Below are 25,753 nucleotides of genomic sequence, written 5' to 3'. Positions count from 1 at the left end.
TTCTCCAGATGTCCAGAAACTCAGCAGCATTAGGTCGACCAAGTTCATCACGTGACTTCTTGACTAGTCTTTCCCAGTGATTTCCTACAATACATTTGATGCGTCCTGGGACGCATTTGAGGAGGTTGGAATGCAGATTTCAGACAGCGGGACACATCCTATTAAGTGCATTCTTGTCTACTAAAACCCATTCTACCCCCTCTATAAGGAAATGATGATGAGTTAATGAGCTAGAGGTCACACCAGGTTAGCCTTGAATTTCCAGACCAGAGAGAGCTCGAAATCTAGTCTGGACCAAGTCGATACTAAAATAATTTCGAAAGTATTTATCAATAGTGATGCTAAATGGTAGTCTAACAGCGTAGGATCGTTTTACCTAGATCAACATATCATTTGTAAATGCCATGAGATCTCACGAATAAAGAAGAGACGTCTGCAGTGTTTGCAGCGATATCTTGGTGGACGGCATGAAACGACGACTCTCTGATTCTTTGGCAGACCACTAGCTAGTCTAACCGCTCGACTGGCGAGACTACCGCTCGACCAGTTGTCAAAGGTGATGGTCTAGCGATGCTGCTGTGCATGTCCTGTCACCGCAAGCTTGAAAATATCAAAGAACTGAGGCTGAAACTAAAACTAAGATGTGTGCGTGCACCAGTCTTCATCACAGCTCTGGCGTGCACTTAGCCACCCACACGGATTTCACAATCAGCACTAGTGCACTTAGCATAACCAATTACTGCTAAACCAATCAGAATTTACAACCGACATTCCGGCTATGAGGAGCTGATTGGCTTAGAAGGCTATTTCCAAAATCATTTTAGTACCGACTTGGTCCAGACTAGAGTTCTCGCGTTTCACGCACACTCTGGTCTGGAAGTTCGAGGCTAACACCAGATGTGCTCATAGAGCTTGTACATGTTACGTCATTTAACCTAAATGGTTCCAGTTGCTTTCTGTACGTCTTACAAGATAATTGTATAATGATCATATCTCCACCCCTTGCATCTGAATCCTCTTTTTCCTTTGTAGGAAGGGCTTAGTTAACCTAACAAACGAAAATGCCAGGCTCTGCTAAACCAAGATCATTGGGAAGGTCCAAAAGGCAGCAGAAATATTGCAGAATTCGAAGTTCAACCTTATGGGGAATAGTCTAAACCTGCTGGTCTATTGTAGGATAGTAGCAGCTAGGCGTGTTCTGTTTACGTACTGCTAAGCTGACTTTGCGTCTAGCGCTTGTTCCAGTAACTGTGACAGATGTACTTGTCATACCGTAACAAATGCTGGCTGTGATGACAAAACTACGGAACCGTTTGTCTGAAGAGAAATTGACTGCTTGATGCGCATTTTACTAGAAGGACCACCTATGTATCAGTTTAATTTTAAGCATGCACTTTGCAAGTGGAAAGAGCACAAAGCTAGAAGGTTACTTGAACAGCACCCTGGGTGCAAAGTGTTATAGGCACCCACTGCCACATAACATGAAACATAATTACAGACTGTTATTAAAAGTTTGTTTGCACAAGCTTGGTTATTAAACTAGTAAAACATGCCCACATGTTTGTTTGATATAGATTATAGTAGAAAGTATTTGCTTATAATACTTGGACAGCATCTAGGCGTAATTTGTATGACTATATTCTAGCACGATGAGCATAGTCACAAAGAGTTATTATTAGTATAGACCTTCGTTTCAATTTTGGTTTTTAATAATGAAACCTGCCCACAAGTTTGGTTGATATAAATACATCACAATTACATTCACCATAGAAAACGTTTACTACTATACCAAATTACCGACTTAAGCCATGCCTCTTTAGGGGGGCCAATATGCACAAGATGGGGACGCATGTTTGAAGGGGGTTAGGAAAATCACTGCTTTCCAGCAAGTTTTTTTCCCATCTCACCCCATCGTCCAAAATGTTCTATAACTAAGGGAATGAAACTGACTGTTGATCCACCTGGTAGATTTTCCTTTGCATATTTGCATATTTCCTTTCCTTTGTCTGTCTGTCTGTCAGTCTGTCTGTCATGCTTACTCCATAATGCACAATATCAAACACTACTCACAGCTATAGCCAGCATTTTCACAATTATGAACAAGTCCAGTCTTCACGTCTTGCGTCCAGCCCCTATAACAAGCAGTACAATAACACAAGATGACAAAACGACCCTACAGCACAACACACCTTAAACATGCCCTCCTTGCAGTGCAACGCTTTTCCTCCTCACACCAACCACAATACGGATCTTGAGCCTTCACACATTTCCTAACACAGAATACCATCAAATCCTTCTGTCTGCATAATCAAGCGGTTGGTTATTCATACACGCAGTTTGTATGCAAATGACAGCGCTCAACAGAAACTTTCATGATGACGCTGTCATTGTCAACAGCCAAGAATAGTTGGCCCTAAATGATTCGATCAAATCACAATGACATAAGGCAAGGAAATAACAAGCACACATTATACAAACATGAATCGGTGGAATAAAAACTGATGGGTGTATGTGAGACTGGCTGGAATAAATTAATATTAAAATTGTTTGTGTGTGTGTGTGTTTGTGCCGTCTGGTATGTAAATCGTTGCACAGTAATGAGTGAACAGATATGGAAACAGGTGAGGAGACAAAAGACAGACAGATAAAGGGACACACAGAATCAGTACACACAACAAACTAAAACTACAAACAGATCTGCCATTCAGTTTTCATTAGTCGAACAGACAAGTAAACAAACAGACAGACCGACAGACGGACAGACAGACACACAGACAGAAAAACAGACAGACAGACAGACAGACAGACAGACAGACAGACAGACAGACTGGTGGAAAAACAAACAAACAGACAGACAGACAGACAGACAGACAGACACAGACAGACAGACAAACAAACAACAGACAGACGACACACAGACAGAAAGACAGACTGACAGAGACAGACAGACAGACAGACAGACAGACAGACAGACAGACAGACAGACACACACACACACACACACACACACACACACACACAGCATGCATACAAATAACAACAGCACCTTCCCACTATCCAGTTTCATTGTAAACTTCAGTCCACCTGTCAGCTGGCACGTTACTCCTTCGGTGTTACTCGAACTTTCCATCACCATAATCTCCTCAATAATCACAAGACCTTCCTCCAAGTTCACCACCTTCAGCACACGACCATTATCTGAAACAAGAAAGAGCAACACCAACATCATGTTTGCACACCACATTCACTTTTCAATGCAAAAATGTTTACATGCGAATATAACAAACAATCAACTTCTCATTGCAAGTGAATACACACCAACTTAGTCATTAAAATGCTACAATTGTTGTCTATCCAGCTGGCAACTTGATTACACAATATCTGTTTACTATGTCTGTCTGTCTGTCTGTCCAGCTGTTAGTCTGTACGTATAGAGCTACTGTAAATAAATAAACTTTGGTGAGTAAAAAACATTTGTAAACTGCAGCAAACTCTAATTTGTAAGAAATGTTCGTAGACTTCTCTCATGCATCTTGAACATGTGCATGGAAGTGGCAACAAGACTCAGTCAACATCCACATAAGTGCCTGTCAACAGTACGTACCTACTTTATTCTCAATTTGTCTTCAATTTCTTGCCTTGCAAAAACCAATTCGTTGAGAGGACGCTATCCTAAGCTGAAAAACCATTTCTGCCCAACCCAAACGATGAAGGCATCTAATCAGTCAGACGGTGTTGCTATATGCATCCACATGGATATTTGGTCTACACAAGCAGTGTAGAAAATAACGGTAGAACATAGGACAATGTCCCACCAAATGTGTTGTTTGTCCGACCACATACTGCACCACTGTTGGGACGTGTTTGAACAAAACATCCATCCATACGCATATATGATAATGTAAACCTTGTCTCTTATTGGCCTTTCCAATGGTGTAACTGTTAATTTCATGAACTTAGGTGCCTCCTTGCATGCTTTATTCAGAGAAAACCTCAGCTGCCATTAACACCATTTCTCCCTTGGAAGTTGGTTGTAAACATTACGTGCAAAATGGCTGCAGTAGGGGAGGCACTTAGTTCTACACGTAACACCATACAAGAATGTCCTCCCTAGACTCAGTCTGTCCGAGCCAGCACTGACAAGTTAGTAAGCGATTTTAGTTAGTTATTCTTGGCGATTTACAAATTCACAAAATGAAATAGCTTACAAAAATTTATTGATTTACGGTATTTGTTTACTTTGTCTGTCTGTCTGTATCTGTTTACTCTGTCTGTCCGTCTGTCTGTCCATCCGTTTGTCTGTCTGTCCATCCATTTGTCTGTCTGTCTGTTTGTCTGTCCGTCTGTCTTGTCTGTCCAAATAAAACTATCCCAATAGGCGTTATGCACATTCGTAAGATTTAGATCAACAACTACTATATAAGGCTGCAGTGGGACCAAAAATGTGTTTTTTAGCATCTCATGTTTGAGTGTCACATTGCATGTCATATATCAAACACGTAATTAACCGTATAAACTGATCTTCCAGCATGTTGTTTGGTAGATTGCTCGCTTCGTGTTGTATTGTGTGACTTGAGAGATGAGTTTCGACGTTTAGCTTGCGTCTAGTTAGTTCAGCATGCGTGGTCGTTTCCAGTGTTGACTAGAATCCGTTGTTGAGATCACACGAGTTTGTTTAGACGTGTTTTCTACAGATCCCGATGTAACTAACGTAGAGTCCTCACTGCCAACCAGCAGTCAACATAACACTTGTAATCATGGCTTACAACCTGCTCGTGTGCCTTGGTGTATTGTATGGCAATACAACGGAATAGACAGATTGTCATTGAATGTGTCCAGAGCAATGAGTCCCCTCGTACGGCGTAGCCAGTCGGGTAGAGGTCTGGTGCCTACCACAGCATCTCTGTCCAGTTTGCGTCCCGTTCTCATGTTCGCTAGCTGCACACAATGCGACACTCAAAAATGAGATGCTAAACACATTTTTGGTCCCACCGCAGCTTTTATAGTACAGTAGGTATTGACTTAAATCTTACAAATGCACGTAAGGCCTATTTGTGACCTTGATTACTCCTTGCTTTGCTAACAGAAAGACCATCAGCTAATAATAAATCCATCACTTCATCTTCCCACCCATCGACCACTAGACTCAACCCAGTCTTTCTGCCGTGGTCATTCCCTGAATAGATTGACTATCTTCGTCTGGTTTCAGACCACCACTGACATCACTAAATGCACTAAGTGCTTGCCATTAGTGCGATCTGTATCAGTGTGCACACGTATATTGTTCCAATAAACGCCGATAAGCCAGATGTAAAACACGCAGCCAACGATCCCCGTACGTTGCACAAAGACAAGCACGCATTACACTTCAACACATGAACTGCATCTCATCCGATTATTGCATCGAATTCGGAAGCTCTTGGGAGCCAAACTTATAGCGCAAACGACGTGTAAGATGCCCAGATCGTCCAACAAAAGACAAAGTCTCGGTCAAAAGCCGCACTAACTCATAGGTCAATACGAATCTAGGCACAGAAAGCAATAGAAACGGCTCTCCTGGCAATTTGTGAAGTGTTTGTGTGCCACGCCTTTGCAACTACAGCAAGGACGGTTACCAGGCATTGAAATTGCCCAAGGCAGATGGCACAAAGTGCGCACTAATGGCAGCATTTAGTGACACCAGTGGGTGGTCTGAAACCAGTCTCTCTGACGGCGAGGATTGACTATCCAAGGAATGACAATGGCGGAGAGAGACTGGGTCCGAGTCTAATCTACCACTCAAGTCCACCTAATCACCCTTCATAGTTTCCATCCAAGACTCCACGTCTGTATTCATTCCACTCATATCATGCCATACATTGCTCACATAAACTTACAGCCACACTAGCAACACCACAAACGAATGCACAACGCAACAAGTTACGCATCCTCTCTATCAGCAGCCACTCACCTGTGCCAATAAACACAACATCATACGACTCCTTAGACTTTCCAGTGGCGTCAAACACATCGACTCGATCAACAACCAGTGATGTAAAACTGCATCACAAAAAAACAATCAAACATCAAAATTTAAATTGATATCAATATTAATTGGTAAATATTGATATCAAACACATCATGTGAACGGCTCACCTCACACCCTGTAATACGAGTAATGGTTTGTCTGTTGACTGTTGCAGTGTATTTTGCATCAAGGTGTACTTCCGAGCAGCAATCGGATTTCGAGGTTTTCCACCCGGCTCACACTGCATCAAACAAGCACAAAACATGAAAATCAAAATCAATTAATAATTAATAAATAAATTAAGAATTATTATATTAGGAATTAATAAATATATTAAGAATAAATAAATTACTAATAATTTAATAAATTAGAAATAATAAATAAGATGATCTGAAGCTGTATGGCAGAAACTCTGATCAATTGGATGGGTTGTTGCACACGGTTCGTACCTTCTCTGATGACATCCAGATCAAGTTTGGTCTGGACAAGTGTACGGTTGCACACTCTGTTAACGGCAGACTATCTGGACAAAACTCTGGAGTGACGGTAGGAATAACGGACACCATTAACTGTCTGGAACCGAATTGAGTCTACAAGTACTTGGGTGTAGATGAGAGTAACGGTATTCAGCACAGCATGATTCGGGCGAGACTCTGTCGTAAGTACTTCCGCAGAGTGAAGGTGGTTCTCCGGACTGAGTTGTATGGTCGGAACAAGATTCTAGCCATCAATGGGCTTGCACTACCGGTTCTCACTTACGGTTTTGGCGTCATTCATTGGGGGTGCACGGACCTGCAGCGGATCGATCGACGGACCAGAAAGCTCCTCTCTATGCACGGTGTCCACCATCCTGCTGCAGACGTTGACCGACTGTACGCTCCTTGCAGTGATGGGGGTAGGGGGTTACAACAGATTGAGTCGACATATCAATCTTGTATTGTGAGGCTGAACTGTTACCTTGCTGACAGTTCTGATCCTTTCACACAGATGATACGGGAGTGTGACTCTGGAAAATCTTCACACTCGATCAAGCGCATGGCTTGTCGCTTTACTGCACAGCTGCGGAGGAGTCTTGCTTCGGATGACAAGTCGCAGAGCTTACACAGGAATATATCCATTTCTGTTGAAGGTGGCTTCGAGCAAGCGCCTGAAACAGATGCGAGACATTACCGTAAGTGTTGCAGTTCTCTTCGTGTGTGGTCCTGGAGCAGGAAGCCTATGCACGGGCAGTATCGCCATCTCACTGAGCAACCGCCTGTGGAAATGCAAGAGACCTACGGATGGCTAAAGGCAGCGAATCTTCCTGCTGCAACTGAGGGACTGGTTGTTGCTGCTCAAGACCAAGCTCTTCGGACTCGGTACTATGAGCGCAAGATTCTACATCGTGATGTCAGTCCTACTTGCCGCATGTGCAGTGCAGGCCTGGAAACAGTCGAACACATTGTGGCAGGCTGTAGTGCTTTGGCACCGACGGACTACACTAATCAACACAATCAAGTGGCCTCCATCATTCACTGGAGCGTTTGTCGCCATTTTGGGGTTCCAGTGGAGAGCAGTTGGTACCGGCATCATCCTGATAGGCTTGTGGAGATGGATGACATTACTATGATATGGGATACCACCATCCCCACTGCCAGGAAGATCAAAGCCAATCGTCCAGACATCTGTCTCAGAAATAGGAAGACAAACACTTGTCTTCTTATTGATATCAGCTGTGCTGCTGATGGCAACATTGGCAAGAAACATGCTGAGAAGTTGGCGAAGTACAGCAACTTGCAAGTGAAGATAAGCTGCATGTGGCATTGTCAAACACTGGTGGTTCCGGTGGTCTTGGGAGCTTTGGGCACAGTACACGCAGGTATTGCACGGTGGCTGGACATTATTCCAGGTCATCACAATCTGCAGCACTTACAGAAAACAGTGCTTCTGGGATCTACTCAGATCCTTCGTAAAGTCATGTCTTCTTTCTAGACAGCCGTGACGGTCTAAGTAGTTCTGAAGCAGGATTTGCTTCCGGTACTTGTAATAGACTTTACAAACCAGACTGATCTTGTTGAGCACGACACACAATAATAAAATAATGTAAATATATAGATACTAAATAATCCAAACAATTAATATAAATACCAAGTTTATATAAATTACATAAATAGTAATTGATATACATAACAAAACAATTAATAAAAAATTATACAAATACTAAGAACTTGCACAACATATACAGTATATCATAAAACTGACTCTGTATGGTTCAGATGGTCGTTCTGCTTGCCACTGGTCTTTATCGTTTTTGTATATGAAAGTGCCATTGAATATCGTCTTCAACGTGGGACGTTTTCCTGGTGGTATCTCATCAAATGAATACACACATAGAGCTGCACCAGTAGGGGCATTGCTGTGTCAACCAAACAGACAGTCATACAAGGTTTTGTGACAAATATAATAATTTATTAATAACCAACTCCAACTAATCGACTGGTTGTCTGTCGGTCAGTCGGTCAGTCGGTCGGTCGTCGGTCGGGTCGGTCGGGTTGGTCAGTCGGTCAGTCAGTCAGTTTTAGATTTCAGTAGCGACTATTATGTTTCGACTTCCTATGATGTACGTAGTGCCTTGTATGTTCAATAAATGATCTTTGTCAGTCAGTCAGTCAGTCAGTCAGTGAGTCCCGGATTATCCAGCGCCGTTGCTGGTTTGAATCTCGCTCGCTTTCAGTTACGTTTCTAGTTGTTTCTGCGGCGGCAGCTCATTTCGCCATTCGTTTCAGTTTCTTCTACAAGTCTTCTGCGAGTATTCTCCAAGTCACTTCGTCAACGGCCGGGTTGTCTCACAGCAAGCTCAGTTCGCCTCTGTTATAACTTGCGATGGCCTCATCACAAGTGTCACGTAGCGAAAGATGCCCCGTCGAAGGTTGCTCGATGTTGGGATCGGTTCGATGGCTATTTGATCACATTCGACACATTCATAGTCCTGAGGATTGGTCACGTGATCATATCACTCGCTACAACTTGGTCCAATGTCCGATGTGTTCTCACTGGTTTATTAGACTAAACCAGCATTTACCCAAATGTAAGTCTCGCTCGACGACCGTCTCCAGTTCTAGCCAGGGTTCATTACATCAATCTACTTCGAGTTCGGTGTCTCATATCAGCGAACATCCGGGCACTCTGACAGGTCACCGTGACGTCACTCCTGTACCTACCATCCCGGATGTTCCTACTTCTTGCGGTCCAAACACATCCAGTCAACCTTGTCGCCCTATGGATCGTGAATCTATCGGCTGGAGCTTCATCCAATCAATATCTACGGAGGAATTGTTGAAGAGCCTACCACCTAGAACAGTCCAAAGCATCCCATCCAAGCTGAAGTCTCTTTTTCAAGACTGCTGTTCTATCCCACTTAGTCAACTTGCCTTAGATTCGTCAGATGTCAAAGCTTGGAAATTGTTACTTCTTATTCCCAAGATGATTCTTACTCCACTTGGCAGATCTGGTAAATCCCATACAAGTGGTATCAAAGCAAGGTACAAACTTTTTCTGGAATATCGATGGGAAGAATTACTCCAGATTTGGCAACTATCGTCTGAGACAGTAAATGTTAAGCAGGTAAACAATCAACGTCATGCCCGGCAATCAGCCATTCGTCTTGTGAAAAGTGGCGAGTTGTCAAGAGCTGCTCGAATATTAACCAGCAAAGGCCTGGCACCTGCTAGTGATGAAACAGTGGCCAAACTATCTCTCAAACACCCTACACGAGATCCCAACACCCCTGTTCCACACTCTGATACCTGCAATTCAATGGCTTTGCCAGCTTCAGTCATTATCAACGTCATTAAAAAGTCCCCTCGAGGTTCTGGAGCAGGCCCTTCGGGCTGGAAGTTTGAACACCTCCGAAATCTTCTAGATAACGCTGTGACCCAGGACGCCTTAGTCAGAGTTCTCTCATCCATTGCTGAAGGAAATCTTCCAAGCCTTGTCACTACCTGGCTGTCTGCTTCCCGATTGATTGCCTTGCCCAAAAGCAGTGGTGATGTTCGACCTATAGCCATTGGCGAGGTTCTCCGCCGAGTCTCAGCTAAGGCTATCTGTCATCACTTGAAATCTGAGTTCTCTGCCTACTTTGCTCCCTTGCAGCATGGGGTTTCAACTCCTGGTGGCTCTGAGTTGGTAACACACCATATTCAATTACTTCTGGAAAGCAGACCGGATTGGGTGCTCGTTAAAACTGACATAAAGAATGCCTTTAACACCATCAAGAGGTCTTCTTTGCACAAGGAAGTTTTGTCAAAATTTCCAGCCATCTTGGCCCATTTTGAGCAAATGTATGGAAATTCCAGCCCTCTCGTGTATGTCAAGGGAAAGGAAACGGCGATCATATCTTCTGAAGAAGGTGTGCACCAAGGTGACCCCCTGGGGCCTGTCCTATTTGCCTTAGGAATTCACCCTACAATCACCAAAATTCAAGCTGACTACCCGGAAATAGTAGTCTTAGCCTACCTGGATGACATCTTTTTGCTCGGCAATGAGGGGCCTGTACTTGATTCCTTTGCTAATCTGAAGCTTTCATTGGCTGAAGAATCTGGTTTACTGATTGCTGATCAAAAGTGTCAAATCTACTCTCCAGGGTCCACTGAAATTTTGGCTCCTTTTCCCAGAGCCGTGGAAGGATCTGTGTTACTGGGGACACCCATTGGGAGATTCGACTTTGTTGCATCACAGTGCATCGAGTTCGCCAAGTCAGGCAGCTTGCTTTGCCAAGAGATTGTGTCGCTGGATGACCCTCAGAGCTCCATGCTCCTTTTGAGGCACTGCCACACAACTCGCATGAATCATTTGACAAGAACAGTTCCTCCTTCCTTACTCAAGCCTGCGGCAACCATCCATGATAGCATAACGCATGCGTCCTTTAGTCACATCATAGGTGTCACCAATACATCTGAGGCTCAATGGTCGCAAGCCATCCTGCCCATAAGAAAAGGGGGATTCGGAATGACTTCAGTCGAAAAAATTTCACCTGCATCTTTCCTAGCAGGTTGGGTACACTCATCAGCAATACTGCCGAAAAGATTCTCATATATCTGGGAAAGCTCACAGTCAATATTAGACAATCTGGGCGCAACTGGACAGAATCTAAAAGAAGCTAAGCAGCATATCGATTCTCTCTTGGCGGGCACGCCAAGCACCCTTGGAGGGGTTTGCTTCACTGACTTAACCGATCAGCCCATCAAGCTACAACATCGCATCACGGACGAGTTATCTACAACTAGTCTTCAACACCTTCTGGATCAATCTCAGGATCAACATCAGGCTGCTCGTCTAAGGTCGATTCAAGGTCCTGGAAGTGGCTCATGGCTAGAGGCAGCACCTTCCTCAGATAGGCTTGCATTTAAGCCTTCCGAATTTCGGTTAGCGGCTCTTCTGAGGCTGGGATGCCCAATGCCCTTCAAGTCCCTGGCACCTATTTGTGAGTGTGGGAAAGAAGCAGATGATTATGGATACCATTTCTTGACCTGCAAACACGGGGGTGGACCTGTATGGCAACATGACAGTGTCGTAGCAGGCTGGTGCGAGTGCCTCAAGGAGGTGGGTCTTCACCACAGAAAAGAAGTGCGAGACAGGTACACAAACAATAGTAATCGACCGGACATTGTGGTTTTCGATGCTGGAGATGGTTCTAACATTGACCTTGATATTTCACTTTCCCACCCTTGGAGCTGCGAAGCTTTTCCCAGGTCGAGTAGTGAAAGTGGATGTGCTGCATCCAGAAGAGAAGAAAAGAAGAAGGCCAAATACTTAAAAGATCTTTTACCTGGAGGTTCCACCCCTAACTTTGCGCCGTTAGTCTTTGAACATTTCGGTCACTGGGGGAATACTGCGACAGACTACCTGAACACTTTGTCATTGCGATCAAGGGACAGCGACGGAAAATGCAACAAGGCTGAATTCCGTTCCTACTGGAGAAAAAAATTGAGTGTAATCCTACAGAGATGCAATGCTAAAGTCTTGCTGAAGAAGATTGACAGACTTCATTTACAAAGTTCTAGTGCTGATATAGCTTTAGACTGCGAACTTCAAAGTAGCATTCATTAGTGGGTTTTAGATTTCAGTAGCGACTATTATGTTTCGACTTCCTATGATGTACGTAGTGCCTTGTATGTTCAATAAATGATCTTTGTCAGTCAGTCAGTCAGTCAGTCAGTCAGTCAGTCTGCCCGTCTGTCTATTTGTCTGTCCATCCAGCCATTTGTTTGTCCATTTGTCTGTCTATTCATCTATCCATCTGTTTGTCAGTTTGTCCGTCCGTCCATCCGTCTGTGTCTGTCCATCTGTCCGCCCATTTGTCTCTGTCCATCCATTCGACTGTCCATCTGTCTGTCCGTCTGCCTGTCTGTCTGTCTGCCCCTGATTGCATACTTACGCTGGAGTGCGGAAGATTGCATACATAAGACGAGATTCTTGCCTACTTGGGACAATAGAGCCAACATGATCAAACACATCAACTAAAACACAGAAAACTGCGATTAGAACTCAACTCATAAATATCAATTACTCAACATCAACAACTAAATTGGCAATCCACTAAATATTAAACTAAAATTGCATTACAACAAAAACACGCCAAATTGTATCTATAAAACCAACAAAAGTTAAACTCCATTGTAAACGTAAGAGGCAGTAGTAAGTATGACGTCTTGTTGATATCTGATGCATGTGAGTGCTGGCCTATATCATACCAATCTGATCGAATCTGTACGGCTGTTCCAATCCACCAGGAACCGAGCAGAAGATCCTCGCCTTCATGAAGCTGCTGAACCTTGTAGGGTAGATTTTACTTTTGGATGGGTCGTCATACTAGGAAGAGAATTGTTGTTGACATACCATCAATAAATGTAATGAGTACGTGTTAAGTGCATAGAAGTACTAGCATGAGTACATACACATAAAGTGACAAAGTCATTCAAACAAACAAGGAGCACACAGATAAATCAATAAACAACATACATACAAACATACTAATAGACAAACAAACAGACAAACAGACAGACAAACAGTCAGACAGAAGAATGTTGTTTATTAGTTCTTCGCAGAATCCGTCAAAACCTGGCAGATGAGACGGCCTGGAAACTTCTATTTCTACTTCCAAGGATGTTGTTGCGACCATTGTCAAGAGGAGGGCGAGCAGTTATTAAGGAAGTGAGATCGCTATACAGTCAATTCCTAGATTTCCATTGGGAAGGTTTGATCCAGTTTAATGAAAACAATACGGGCGCATCTAGACGTGAGGCAGCATCTCAGTCACAAAGAGCTGCACTCAGACTTGTGAAGTGTGGAGAACTCTCCAGGGCAGCCAAGGTATTAACAAGCAAAGGTTTGGCTCCGTCTACAGCTGATACAGTGTCCAAACTTAGGGCAAAACACCCATCTAAGGAGGATGATAGTGATCCACTGCCTGATTGCCCCAGCTCTACATCTTTTTCACTGTCAATGTCAGTGTTGCTTAGTGTCATCAGGGATTCACCCAAGGGCTCGGGAACTGGGCCGTCTGGGTGGCGATACGAACATTTTAGATGCATGATAGAAAATGAGGAGCTAGCTGAATGTCTGCATGCTGCATGTGCAGGCATTGCAAATGGATGCCTTCCTGGCTCAGTACCGGAACTTTTGTCTTCCGCTCGGCTTATTGCACTACCGAAACCTAATGGTGATGTAAGACCAATAGCCATAGGTGAATCACTTCGACGTCTTACCGCAAAATCAATTTGCAGGCAGAAAAGGGGCTGTTTTTCCAACTTCTTTGAGCCTGATCAACATGGAGTGGCTACAGCTTGTGGAATAGAGCTGCTATATCATCATGTTCAACTTCTTCTGGAGGGCAGGCCGGACTATATCGTTCTCAAAACGGATGTCAAGAATGCTTTCAATTCACTACACAGGCATCATCTCCTTGAACAAGTCTCTAATTTCCACCCAGAAATTTATCCTCACGTTCGTCAAATGTACTCCCACAGTAGCTCTCTGGTCTACCAGCAAGGCGATTGTATTGTCATCATTCCATCTGAAGAGGGAATCCACCAAGAGGACCCCTTGGGTCCAGCTCTGTTCTCAACCGGTATACATTCAGTTCTGTCAGATTTAAAGGGTTCATTTCCTACTGTCAGAGTTCTTGCCTACCTAGATGACATCTTTTTGGTGGGGGAGAAAGATGATGTTCTGTCGTCCCTGGATTATCTAAGACCAGCATTCTCTAATATTGGTCTTCAAATTTCTTCCAGCAAGTGTGAGATCTATTCCCCATCTGGACCTCTGATGTCAGGCAGATCTGATCTAGATGCCATACCTGTAGTTAGCGATGGGACTATAGTTCTTGGGGCTCCAATAGGCAAGAGAGAGTATGTGTCTGCAGCCTCTAGCCAATATGCTGAGAGTGGAAGGCTGTTGTGTGAGCAGTTGATGAAGTTGGGAGAGGTACAGAGTGCAATGCTTCTTTTACGATTCTGCCATGTTCCTCGCATGAACCATTTAGCACGTTTAGTTTGCCCTGACAGACTTCAGGCAGCTGCCGAGGTCCATGATAAGATTTCTCGTGAGACCTTCACTCACTTATTGGGATATAGTCACCTCACTGACTCTTCCTGGATGCAAGCTACACTGCCGGTCAGGTTTGGTGGTTTCAGCATGTCACCATGCCTCAGCACTTCTCGATTTGCTTTTCTTTCGTCCTGGGTTCACACTCTGGTTCATCTGCCTATTCGTTATCCAGACCTCAAATCCGCACTTGATCTTCTAGTCAACTCAAATGGTGTCGAGGAATCGATAGCATTTTCGCTGATGCAGGCTGGCAGTGATGGGACAGATATTACTGAAATGATTCAAGTTCCAACTAAACTACAACAGAGGCTGACACGGCAACACGCTAAAGAAAAGACGTCAGCAATGATCGAGAAGGCCCCCTCCCAGCGAGATGCAGCTAGGCTAAGATCGATTCAAGGCAAGGGCGCTGGAGCCTGGCTGAATGCTATGCCCACCTCAAATAAGCTCGCACTAGTTTCCCGCGATTTTCGTTTGGCGGCTTGCTTGAGATTGGGGTTAGCCATGCCCTTCGATGGCTGTATTCGTCAGTGTGACTGTGGTTCTTTTCTGGACAGTTGTGGATACCATCTCCTAACATGTAAGTGGGGCGGTGGTCCAGTCTGGACCCATGAGTGTATTGCCAATGTATGGTCAGACTGTCTGCGCAGCTTACAAATGCACCATCACAGAGAGCCACGTCATCGATACATTACATCTGACAACCGCCCTGACATAACAGTTTTCGATGTTGGATCAGGGTCCAACACAGATTTAGACATTTCGCTAGCACATCCCTGGAGCAGTGAAGTAATTTCAGCATCAGCATCTACGGAAGGTGCTGCAGCATCCAGGAGAGAGCAGAAGAAAACGGAAAAATATAGCAGAGAACGACTTCTTGGTAAGGAAACAGTGACAGCAGTCCCACTAGTCTTGGAACATTTTGGTCGATGGGGACAACAAGCAGAAATGTACCTACAGCATTTGTCAAGTAGATCAACGGATGCCTATGGAACAACAAATGCCTCCTCATTCAAGACACATTGGAGGGAGCGCATGTCCATTCAGCTACAAAAAGCCAATGCTCGAGTCATCTACAGGAAAGTGGAGAGACTTTTAGATGATGCTAGTTAATTTGTGTTTTTCCAAGGCCATTTGGCCTTTACTTTTTTTTTTTTTTTTAGTAAAGGAGCAAGCACGTGTGTAGTTAATTGGACTGATGAGGACATTGTGTTGTAGAGGATTTAGCCTCCATCTGTACGTACTTTGTTCTATTGAATAAAATACCTTTGACAGACAGACAGATAGACAGACAGACAGACAGACAGACAGACAGACAGACAGACAGACAGATAGACAGACAGACAGACAGAATCTGGGAGGACATAAACAAACAGACAAGAGACAACGAAAGACTGATGAAACACATATAAACAGACAGACACAACAAACTGATGGACGTTAGACAGACAAACAGACTGACAGACAAAGGTAAACAGACACAACAGGCTAGACAAAAGGCAGATGCACAGAGTCATGCAGACTGACAAAGAACAGGCACCTAGAAAGTAAACAAACACACGAACCCATGCGTGCACACACACACACACACGAGCACGCACGCATGCACACACACACACACACACACACACACACACACACACGAGCATGCACGCATGCACACACACACACGAACACACACACACACACACACACACACACACACACACACACACACACACACACACACACACACACACACACACACACACACACACACACACACACACACACACACAAGCACAAACACCTCTGAATTACCAAACAAACTCGAGCCACACGAGAGTACACCAAATGATCATCCACGCCATATGCAGTCTCTCTGAACAGAAAGTACATGTAGTTATCAACCGGAAATGCAGCCACAAATGTCGGACCTACAACACACAACAACAGTCACACACACAATCATCAATAACAACAACACATTCTTTGTCTGACTCTTCAAGAACTGGCTCTCTTCGATTGTTGTCAAAGCTGGTTCCGGCATTGCTTTCTTTATGACGCCGTCACGACCTATTCCAACATGTGGGACAACGCCTGTGTAGAGGGATTTACCTAAAACAAAGCACATTTCAAGACTTATAAATGCATTGTTTGTCTGTGCATTCATTGTTTGTTATGACCATTCTACAAGTCTGTCTGTCTGTCTGTCTGTCTGTCCGTCCATTTATCTGCATGTGTATGCAGCACTGCAAGCGTGGTGTGCGTGTGCATGTGTGTGTGTGTGTGTGTGTGTGTGTGTGTGTGTGTGTGTGTGTGTGTGTGTGCGCGCATGTGTGTGTATGTATGTGTGTGTACACATGTGTGTACACGTGTGTGTGTGTGCAGCCCGCAACAGCAAGGTTACAAACCAAATACAAAGACAAGATGTCACAAACAAAACCTGTCGTTTGCAACCTCATTACTTGCAGACCACAGACTGTATATGTCTATCAGCCCTCACAATGTTATACAATACACTTACTTCTGCCTACAAATGACTCCCCAACAGGACACACAGGATGCACATACCTATCTATGCAGTCTCAATAGGACAATCCAATAACAACTTCCTGCCAATCTTTAGTGTGGCTACCTAACATGCATTCCTCTGTTCACAATTTCCAAGCCTAGAAAGCTCTCTGTCCAGAGGACACCCAAGCGGAAGACAAAATTGACAGTTTGGTGACAGCTTGGTCACAACAAATCCAAAACCAAACAATACCAACAACAAGGGAGTCCATACTTTCATTTTCCTGGAAACCTATGTGACCCAGCCTCCTCCCAGTCAGGTCAAAGGTGATAACATTAGCATGAGGATATGACTTATTCAGTGTGTGGGCCACACAGGGACAGTACAGGAAAAAAGCAATAGAAATATTAACTTAATTACGTCTGTCTATCAAGCAAAACCAACAAGATCACTAGATATCCATAAACTGTCTTGAAGCCTTCATATTGATGTGTTATCTCACAATCATGAATAAAAACAGAATGCTGCAGATAAAACTAATAAAAACAAGTATTTTCCTTGTTGTTATGAGTATGTATATTTTTTAATGATATACAGTATATAATGCCTATTGCAATGCATAAGGACTAGATGCCTAGCTTTGATATACACAGACGTAAACACAAGCAGACAAAAGCATAACGCAATATTACCCTAAAACCAGAAATTTGTCAATGATTTAAATCGTGCGAATTGTGCAATGAAAACACACCATCCCACCAATTGAATTCACACTGTGGATAGACATGCACATGCATATAGATTCCATCTTTGTCTTGCCAGTTTTCCATAGATCTGTGTACACTACGATCCCAGACTATTTCAATTTTCAATCAATAAAAATCGTTTTTCTCTCCTGTCACTCCACACATATAAATGAAGTTAAACAAGCAGCAAACATCTATGCATAGAAGCTGTCTTCCTTGTTGTAGTAGTTGTTATGGCAGCAAACATGTATGCATACAGGCTGTCTTCCTTGTTGTAGTTGTAGTTATGGCGGTTATTGATTGGTCGATATAAAACTATTACCAGCATACTTGAGTACACATATGTTCAAGCTGTCTGAATATCACACAAATTAAAACCGCATAGCGTTTTTGAAGCGCTCGTTTGGAGCAAATTTTGCACAATATTAGGATCACACAAATTTCTGGTAAAACAAATTTCTGGTTTTATGGTATTATACGAATTCCCAGAATTATTATTACCAGAAATTAACTGATCACAAAAACAAATAAATGTCACTCATTAGTAACTTTCTTTGCTAACAAACTAGTTGTCTCTAAGATTCTTTAGTTAGTTCAGGGTTCTTGCTAGAGATTTTTGGGAGCGTAGCGGGATGGGCGAGTCCATGTCCAAGTCAAGCATGCGCACTTGAGCCAATCTTAAGTGAGGAATATTTACGTCGTAGCTATTGCGTGTAACATACGTTCAAGTGCCCTGGCAAGGAAATCAACTTCGACCGCCACTCAACCTTCTTAGCGATGTTCATAGGTTGCGCATGCAAGTTTCATGGACGAACCTACAGAAAGTATGTCTAGTCAGGCGTTGATTGACATGCAAGGACCAATGTTGTTGATTCGCAAGAAGCCGTGACTAGTCTATAGTCTAGAGTAGATTCTAGGTGCTACGCTTCTTGGACATTGTCACAAGAGGTGTGCTTTCCGTGTCACGGGAAGAGCATCTGGGACTATCAATGAATGGCAGCACATCCGGGACTGCAATTACCACAAGTACGTACGGAACTAGGCTATTATCCAGCGTTCTTTCGTGTAAGAGCCTGGATTAGTGGCTAATGTCACCCTTACTAAGTAATATTGTATTGTGTTTCAGTACTGTAGTATGGAATTCTCATACATTCCCTAGCTGTCAAACTTTGGAGTCCTACCTACTGTTTCTGAGCGTGGCTATAGCGAGAACCCTACAACTAAATTAGTATCTTATTGCATACATACATGTTATACATGTTACTAGCACAAACACTCTAGTTTTAGTGCTTAGTGTTTCATTTGCAGTATGGATATAGACGTAGCATATGTTGTTTGAAAATAAACGTGAGGATGCAAGTAACGATCCATAAATATATGATATACTTGTCTCACTCTTAACCTGTAAAAGCAGCAATGGCCTGGTAGTTCGGATCTTGAGGACAAATTCCACTTCCTGGAAATCTCTCCAGCAATGCCAAATTGCTCAACTGACACACAAACGCAACATTCAGTTTGACAGAAACGAGTCTATAACTAGTATGTTTGTCACATGCATCTAGACATCCATACAACAAGCACTGACACATACATCTATAACTAAATGTCTGAGAAAGACGCAGTAATCTATGGAGGCAATGACAATGACGCACTACCTTTGTTCATTGATTCAAGACACTGAGTAATTTGATTAATTCACACTGCCTAAGAGGAGTTTGCATTACTATTAAAGGGAACATATTCATCACACCCCAAACCACATTCCTGGTCTTTATCACACTTTTATAGCTTGCTACTTCGACTTCCTATGTGATGCTCCAAGGCTCATCATTCACCACAATACAATCTCTCAAGATATGAAAACAAGTATAACTAAAATGCAATTACGCTACCACATCGTCAGTTTCTCCCCTTCATCACAAACTATTGTACAAACTGAAGACGTTTACTCAACTAAGCAAAATGTTAAAAGAAAAAAGTGCAAGCCAACTGATGTGTAAGCATCTTTGTAATTGAACTCGAAAGCACCACCTTCCTAACTGCTACAATGTATAGCAATACCATGAGGGTATAAGCACAAGCAATGTATCATTAGCTTTCACTGTGTTAGAATTGAGAGATTGCCTGTGATCCTCCAATCAACATGTGATCAATGCACATATTGCTGGTAGACTCCCTCTCCATATTACATGCAAATAAGGCCCCTGATGTCAGACTACAAACAAACCGACTCTATAAAGCCACCAACTTGTTTACCTTCCATAGCTTCTAGTGTAGGTGATGACTCACCTCACATGTTGACTATCCTTCATAATGCCAAAGGCAACTACCAAACATCTACCCTCACCAATTAAGGCTCATTCTAGGGCTTACTGTCTTGACAAATTGTTCATATATTTGCATGCAAGTCATTTGATAGCGAGAGTAAACACAACCTCCACTGACTATAAACAAACCCTTCCCTTGAGGATTCTACAAGTGGGAGTGACCCCAACTCCACCCTGTGAGACTTTCAATGTGTCATTGCTACACTCACGTTTCTCCAAGTGCATTCAGGGCTATATGCATTAGTGCCGCAAGCCAGCAAAGCTCGGTCACCTTTGTAATGACCGCTCAGTAAGACTCGATAATGATTCTTGCACTTCTCCTAAGAAAAAAAAGTTTGCACAGATGAAGAAATAAATGATGAATAAGTGAATTGAAAGACTTGACAAAATTTAAACAGCCAATCAAATTTTCAACAAGAGGGACTCATCTATGTACACACGCACGCACATGCGCACATGCGCACACACACACACACACACACACACACACACACACATGCACGCACACATGCACGCACGCACGCACACACACACACACACACACACACACACACACACACACACACACACACCTTGTTTCTGATCCTGATACAGAGATAATATTCACTCCAACTGGACTCATCCTTAATCACACTCACTTCATTTAGATCATAGTCGAACAGCATCAAGGTATCACTGCAATCCAATACACTCAATATCACATCACCACATAATCTTGACAAGAACTCAACCACATCAGCCAATTGAGAGTCTATAAAAAGCTGGGACATGCTTCATTCTCAGTAACACCAGTAATCCAGTCTGTACTGTATCTATTTGCATGAGTTATACCTCATTAATTAACAACCCTCTGCATGCCATGACAAGCATTACCACCTTGATTTACTTAGTTATGGTGCGTTCTTTCTCTATTGAGAAGACATCAATCTTCTCTATTGTGTCTGCATGCTGCTGTTTTCTTCATTCTATTAGTAAGTCATTTATTGTCAACTATGGGTAGCTGTCACTAAATCCTGCATGCTTACCAGGAACAAGATTGGGTTTATACTGGCCAACTGTAACCATAGATCAGACCTTCTCTATAGTGTTGTTATAAGATCTATGCTTGTTTACCCTTCACCGTTGCATGCTTCCTACTGACCAGTGTGGCTTCTCTATTACATATCATGACCTGTTTCTGCACAAACTCTATGTCTCTTCTTTCTCTGTCTAGATCTGATGTCTCACTACACCAGATGGTCGATGCTGTCAACTGCTAGTTCTATAGGATAACTGCACATTTGCTACACAGCAACTTCTTGGTTGCACTCTCATAAAGATGAGCTTTAGACCAATGACACATTTGTCAGATGAGAAAAGTGCTTTGTTTCTGCATGTGTCTGACTCTCAAGATGCTAAAAAGGTTGCCTCTCAAGATATCAATTTTTTGGCCCTGCTGCTATGTGGAATAAAATTAGATATTGTCTCAACAAAAGTGACTGTCTGTCTGTTGTCTGTCTGTAGTCTGTGTCAACCATCTTTCTAAGGCCTAGTTTGTTCCTATCTGCTAGTACTGTAGTAGTTGGTTAATTAATTTCACTGTATCTCAATGTCAGCACTCTGTAACCAATGACAATAGGTAACAACTACCAGCCTGTATGAGCTCAAACATATACGCAGTTTCACATAGCTAGACCCACTGCTTCCTATTAATTCCATTGCTCCATTTTCATAAGGTAATATCCAACATAGAGTACACCCATACATTATACACGTTAGTCACAGATAACTATGTTGTACTCATAGAACTTCATATTTGGCAAAGGAAGCCGAAATGAAAGGCATTTAAAATAAATCAATGAAGGTCACAATATCTTTAATGTAGGCAAATATTTCCTAGCCAATTAACATCTCCCTTATTCTCATTCTTAAGAATCAAGAAATGAGTGTCTGAGTTACATAACAAAACGATAGCAGACTTTCAGTCTGTGCTACTGTTATTGTTACATACATCAGAAAGCATCCAAATGTATCACTTGCTACTGTAAACAAATTTGAGATACAGTCAAGCATATCCACCAAACTCTTTAGACTTTTGAAGATACAAATTGAACATTCACAGTTACAGCCTCGTGTTTCAAATATTTCTTTCTCAAAAACTAAAGTTCTTGGTTAAGCAACTGTCACCTTCATGCTTGCAAATAACAGGAACTTTGATTAATCAGACATTCACATAGAAGAGAGCAGTGCTACTTTCAGAATGTGTTTAGATGAGGATAATCGTATGACATAACTCCAGGCAAAGACTTTGTAGCCTTGACAATGATGTCAACAGGGACTGATAGACGTAACTGTGTCTAGTCCCTTGTTATTACATTCTATTATTGTTTAAAACATTAGCAGCACAACATACACAAGGTCTACTAATGAAACTACATCACAAAATGCACAGAGCTCTCATACATTCGCCTTTCTTCTAGCACTTGGAACGACAAATACAAGTTATTTACAGGTCAAGCATCACTATATTGAAAGAGCATCTAGCAGACATCTACCAGAGGCCAGAGGCTAGTATCTAGAGTTCTACATAAACATGCATGCAGCTACACAATCAGATGGAGATGACTCAAGTGCTGCTCAGCATCACTGTTTTGTTTGTTCTTATCAGTCTCACATGTAAGCATTAGCAATTACAACAGAAATGAGCATGAACAACAAGACACACAAACCTATTCATGTACAAGCTACAATCATTAGAACACAACACCTGAAGCTCTTTTGCTTCAAGCACAGATAAAGGAAGCTCGATAGCATTGATTCTAGAAGCTGTAGAAAACAGTAAAGTAGATCAATAGATTGAGATAGGTTTCAAGAACGTCATTTTTGCAATACCATTGGTAAGCAAGTTTATTGAACTTATCTTATCAGCAGAACCAATCCATAAAAGGAATCAAACATAGAGATTGACTCAAGAATATCTCTTCCTCTCGCTAATTATCCTGTCTCTAGCAGTTACAGTCACACCATACAGCATGCACCTTAATACCAATGGTCCATGAAAACAAAAATGAAAAATTGTTACTCCATTTAATGCACACTCCACAGATGCAATAAGAATATGCTTAGCTATCACCTCCAAATATCAGTAAACACATAATACACCGTAAAGAAATCAACATACTCCTGGAGGAGACACAAGCAGAAAGGCAAAATTTGAAATAATTGTCTGGCAGGCATCTTCCTAGAGCTATTAATTAAGAAGGCTGCACTAATTGCACACATTTGCTATGTGCAGCTGGAAACTAATGATAACTAATTCATCTTGTTGACTGTCCTGATGGCATCATGTTCAAATGAAAACTCATGCAGCCAGTCTGTATGCAGCTGCACGCATATAACATGACAGCTGCACTGAAGGACAAACCACCCCAAACTCAAGACAAGAAACACACAACTCAGAGTCTCCGTAACTCTGTATCTACAACCTAACTCATAGAGCTGCCCATACAGACACATGGCAGTCAGTACCCTTCTACAGAGTGACTAGATCCAGACTCTGGATGTGTTGTTATTATTTCCTAGTGTTTACTTTCAAACAGAGCCATTAGCTACGCCAACCGGTGTAGCAAAGAAATTGCTTGCACACACAGCCTGCAGACGCAATAAAAACATTAAAAGCCACATTTGGCTTCATCCACCCAATATACATTCGAATATCAGAAAATATTGAGGAGCACAATGTGCACACTGTGCAATGCTTGGCGTTTCCAAACAAGAGCAGATGTTTGCATGATGGTGGTTTAATGGTCAGGCTCCATCAGCACCACTAACCCGTTGAACACTCTCATTACAGCCTCCTTATAACCTAATTATAACGTCAACATCTCATAATTCAATACTCGCGTTTTCTCCTCTCCTCACCTTCCGCCCACAATCACCGTTCCCGCGTCGACATTGATAAGCATTCGTCCGAAGACGCCGTCAAACCGCTTCTCGTTCACATCTGAAAACATGCGAACACCTCACACAACCCGACACCGTCACTGCCCCATTAGCCAAGCGGGGGGTACGCAATCGGACATTTTCTACGCGCAATGCATTGAAATACAAACGTGCAGTACGACAGACGCGCACAAGTGAACGCAAACGACGCAATACGGACGCAAACGATGACAGCAGTCATGCAGTTGCTAGTTGATACACCAAGCGGGGGCGGGGGTGTCTCCACTCTGATCGCTCGGTGGCAGCATTACAAGCGTTTGAAACGAGATCACGCGGTTTTCGCAAGTTGCGAGGACGGGCGATGCGTTCACACGCCTTGTGATCGCAAAAACACCGCGCAAAGGCGTCGGACGGAAACGAGACATCGCGATAACATCAGAGCTCGAATTTCGTACACTTGTCTGACGTTTAGATATCTGGCAACGAGGTGATGAAACGCTACGCCTCGGTTCGTCGACCGAGTAGAACGTAAACAGTGCCATGAGATTTTGCTCGCTCATTGAAGGATTGCGCGGCAGCTTGCTATCCGACTAATTGCTTACAGGGAGACACACAGTGTGTGCAACCGCAGCAACCGGATGAAGCGGATGGAGTTTAATTGAGCGCGAGACGACGTCTGACCTGCTTTCTGCCTTGTAACTCGGTTGAGCGGTGTGATATTGGCGGCGACTAATGTAATGGTGATGATAGAGAGCACGCTGAGAGTCAATGCTGAGATCAGATGCGACATGGTGGAACACTGACTGGCTCGAGATCACTGTGACGACGGCAAGGAGTGCGTAGCAGAGGAGGTCTGCCCTCCAGCTTCGACGCTTGACGCAGCAATGTTGATAGACAAGATAAGGATGGGATTAACTTTTCAAGGTCCCGGATGAATGATAGGCTGACTTCGCATCCACCCGGTGTTGTGTTGAGTACGCGGAAACGACATGACCGAGTGTAGCATGTGTGTTATAGTGTGTGGTGTCTGTGACAATGTTAGTGTGTCAGTAATAGAAATAAAGGAAAACGTATGGCGAGTGTTCAATTTGGAAGTGAAAATGTAGTAAGTGTGACATGATCCCCTAGTGCTTCATACTTGAAACTCAATCGCCGGTTGTATCCGATCTACCCGTTACGTATATTCTAACTACTACTAATCTAATGATGTCGTCAGATGCTATACGGTCGCGCGCGCATGCACAAACAGAAGATTATTTATGAACAAGTCAATCAAAGGCCTACGTCTAGATACGTATATTGACACAAAGCTGCATTATCGCATCTAGACTATTACTTTTGTCTAACAACAAATATCCGAGATGCCTTTAGCTATCTAGAGTCTAATCATGATCATGCATGCGGCTTTCTCAATTTAATCTGTAGTCAGACACTAATTAGAGCTAGTAAGTACTGTAGTAAGTACTGTAGGCCTAGGGTCGGAGACAAATCCTCTAGTTATTACCATTCTTTACAGGCCTGCTATTAATTAATTAAACGGTACACTGCACAGTGATGTAGAGAAAATCAGGGACGTACAGTACGTTAGGCGTCTGCAGAAGTTTTAATTGCCGGTGTAAAGCAAATTAAGTCCGGGAGGGGGCCCGGGAAAATGTCCCTGGACTAAAATTTT

At 43.0% G+C, this 25,753-nt stretch overlaps 2 protein-coding genes across 3 annotated transcripts in view; one reads left to right on the top strand and one right to left on the bottom strand.

The window, feature by feature from the left end:
- The window catches only part of LOC134194702 (titin-like), a 33,966-nt gene extending 8,800 nt beyond the window's left edge, over window positions 1–25,166 (bottom strand). The window contains exons 1-16 of one of the 2 annotated variants that reach the window (XM_062663644.1): window positions 24,763–25,166; window positions 24,061–24,142; window positions 20,733–20,835; window positions 20,370–20,480; window positions 19,236–19,323; window positions 16,574–16,690; window positions 16,394–16,509; window positions 12,739–12,856; window positions 12,423–12,504; window positions 8,249–8,402; window positions 6,136–6,248; window positions 5,951–6,039; window positions 3,047–3,198; window positions 2,331–2,413; window positions 2,190–2,270; window positions 2,071–2,132 (exon numbers count right to left, since the gene is read on the bottom strand). In XM_062663644.1, the coding sequence (XP_062519628.1) occupies window positions 2,071–2,132; window positions 2,190–2,270; window positions 2,331–2,413; window positions 3,047–3,198; window positions 5,951–6,039; window positions 6,136–6,248; window positions 8,249–8,402; window positions 12,423–12,504; window positions 12,739–12,856; window positions 16,394–16,509; window positions 16,574–16,690; window positions 19,236–19,323; window positions 20,370–20,480; window positions 20,733–20,835; window positions 24,061–24,142; window positions 24,763–24,871 (1,660 nt within the window). In that variant the 5' untranslated portion in view covers window positions 24,872–25,166. Of the gene's footprint in view, window positions 1–2,070; window positions 2,133–2,189; window positions 2,271–2,330; window positions 2,414–3,046; window positions 3,199–5,950; window positions 6,040–6,135; window positions 6,249–8,248; window positions 8,403–12,422; window positions 12,505–12,738; window positions 12,857–16,393; window positions 16,510–16,573; window positions 16,691–17,146; window positions 17,333–19,235; window positions 19,324–20,369; window positions 20,481–20,732; window positions 20,836–24,060; window positions 24,143–24,762 lie in introns of those variants that run through there. The other variant, XM_062663646.1, reaches the window with a different exon arrangement.
- LOC134195006 (uncharacterized) lies at window positions 14,966–15,863 on the top strand. The gene has a single exon (XM_062663999.1). The coding sequence runs from the start codon at window positions 15,023–15,025 to the stop codon at window positions 15,704–15,706; it is 684 nt and encodes a 227-aa protein (XP_062519983.1). The 5' UTR covers window positions 14,966–15,022; the 3' UTR covers window positions 15,707–15,863.
- Window positions 25,167–25,753: the final 587 nt, after the last annotated feature.

This window comes from Corticium candelabrum, chromosome 19, assembly GCF_963422355.1.
Source record: "Corticium candelabrum chromosome 19, ooCorCand1.1, whole genome shotgun sequence".
Taxonomy (NCBI): Eukaryota; Metazoa; Porifera; class Homoscleromorpha; order Homosclerophorida; family Plakinidae; genus Corticium; species Corticium candelabrum.
The sequence above is the reverse complement of the archived record's forward strand: the minus strand, read 5'-3'. Positions and strand labels throughout refer to the sequence as shown.

Excerpts from the sequence above, each read along its gene's own strand:
- LOC134195006 (XM_062663999.1), top strand. The coding sequence starts at position 15,023 with ATGCCCACCTCAAATAAGCTCGCACTAGTTTCCCGCGATTTTCGTTTG.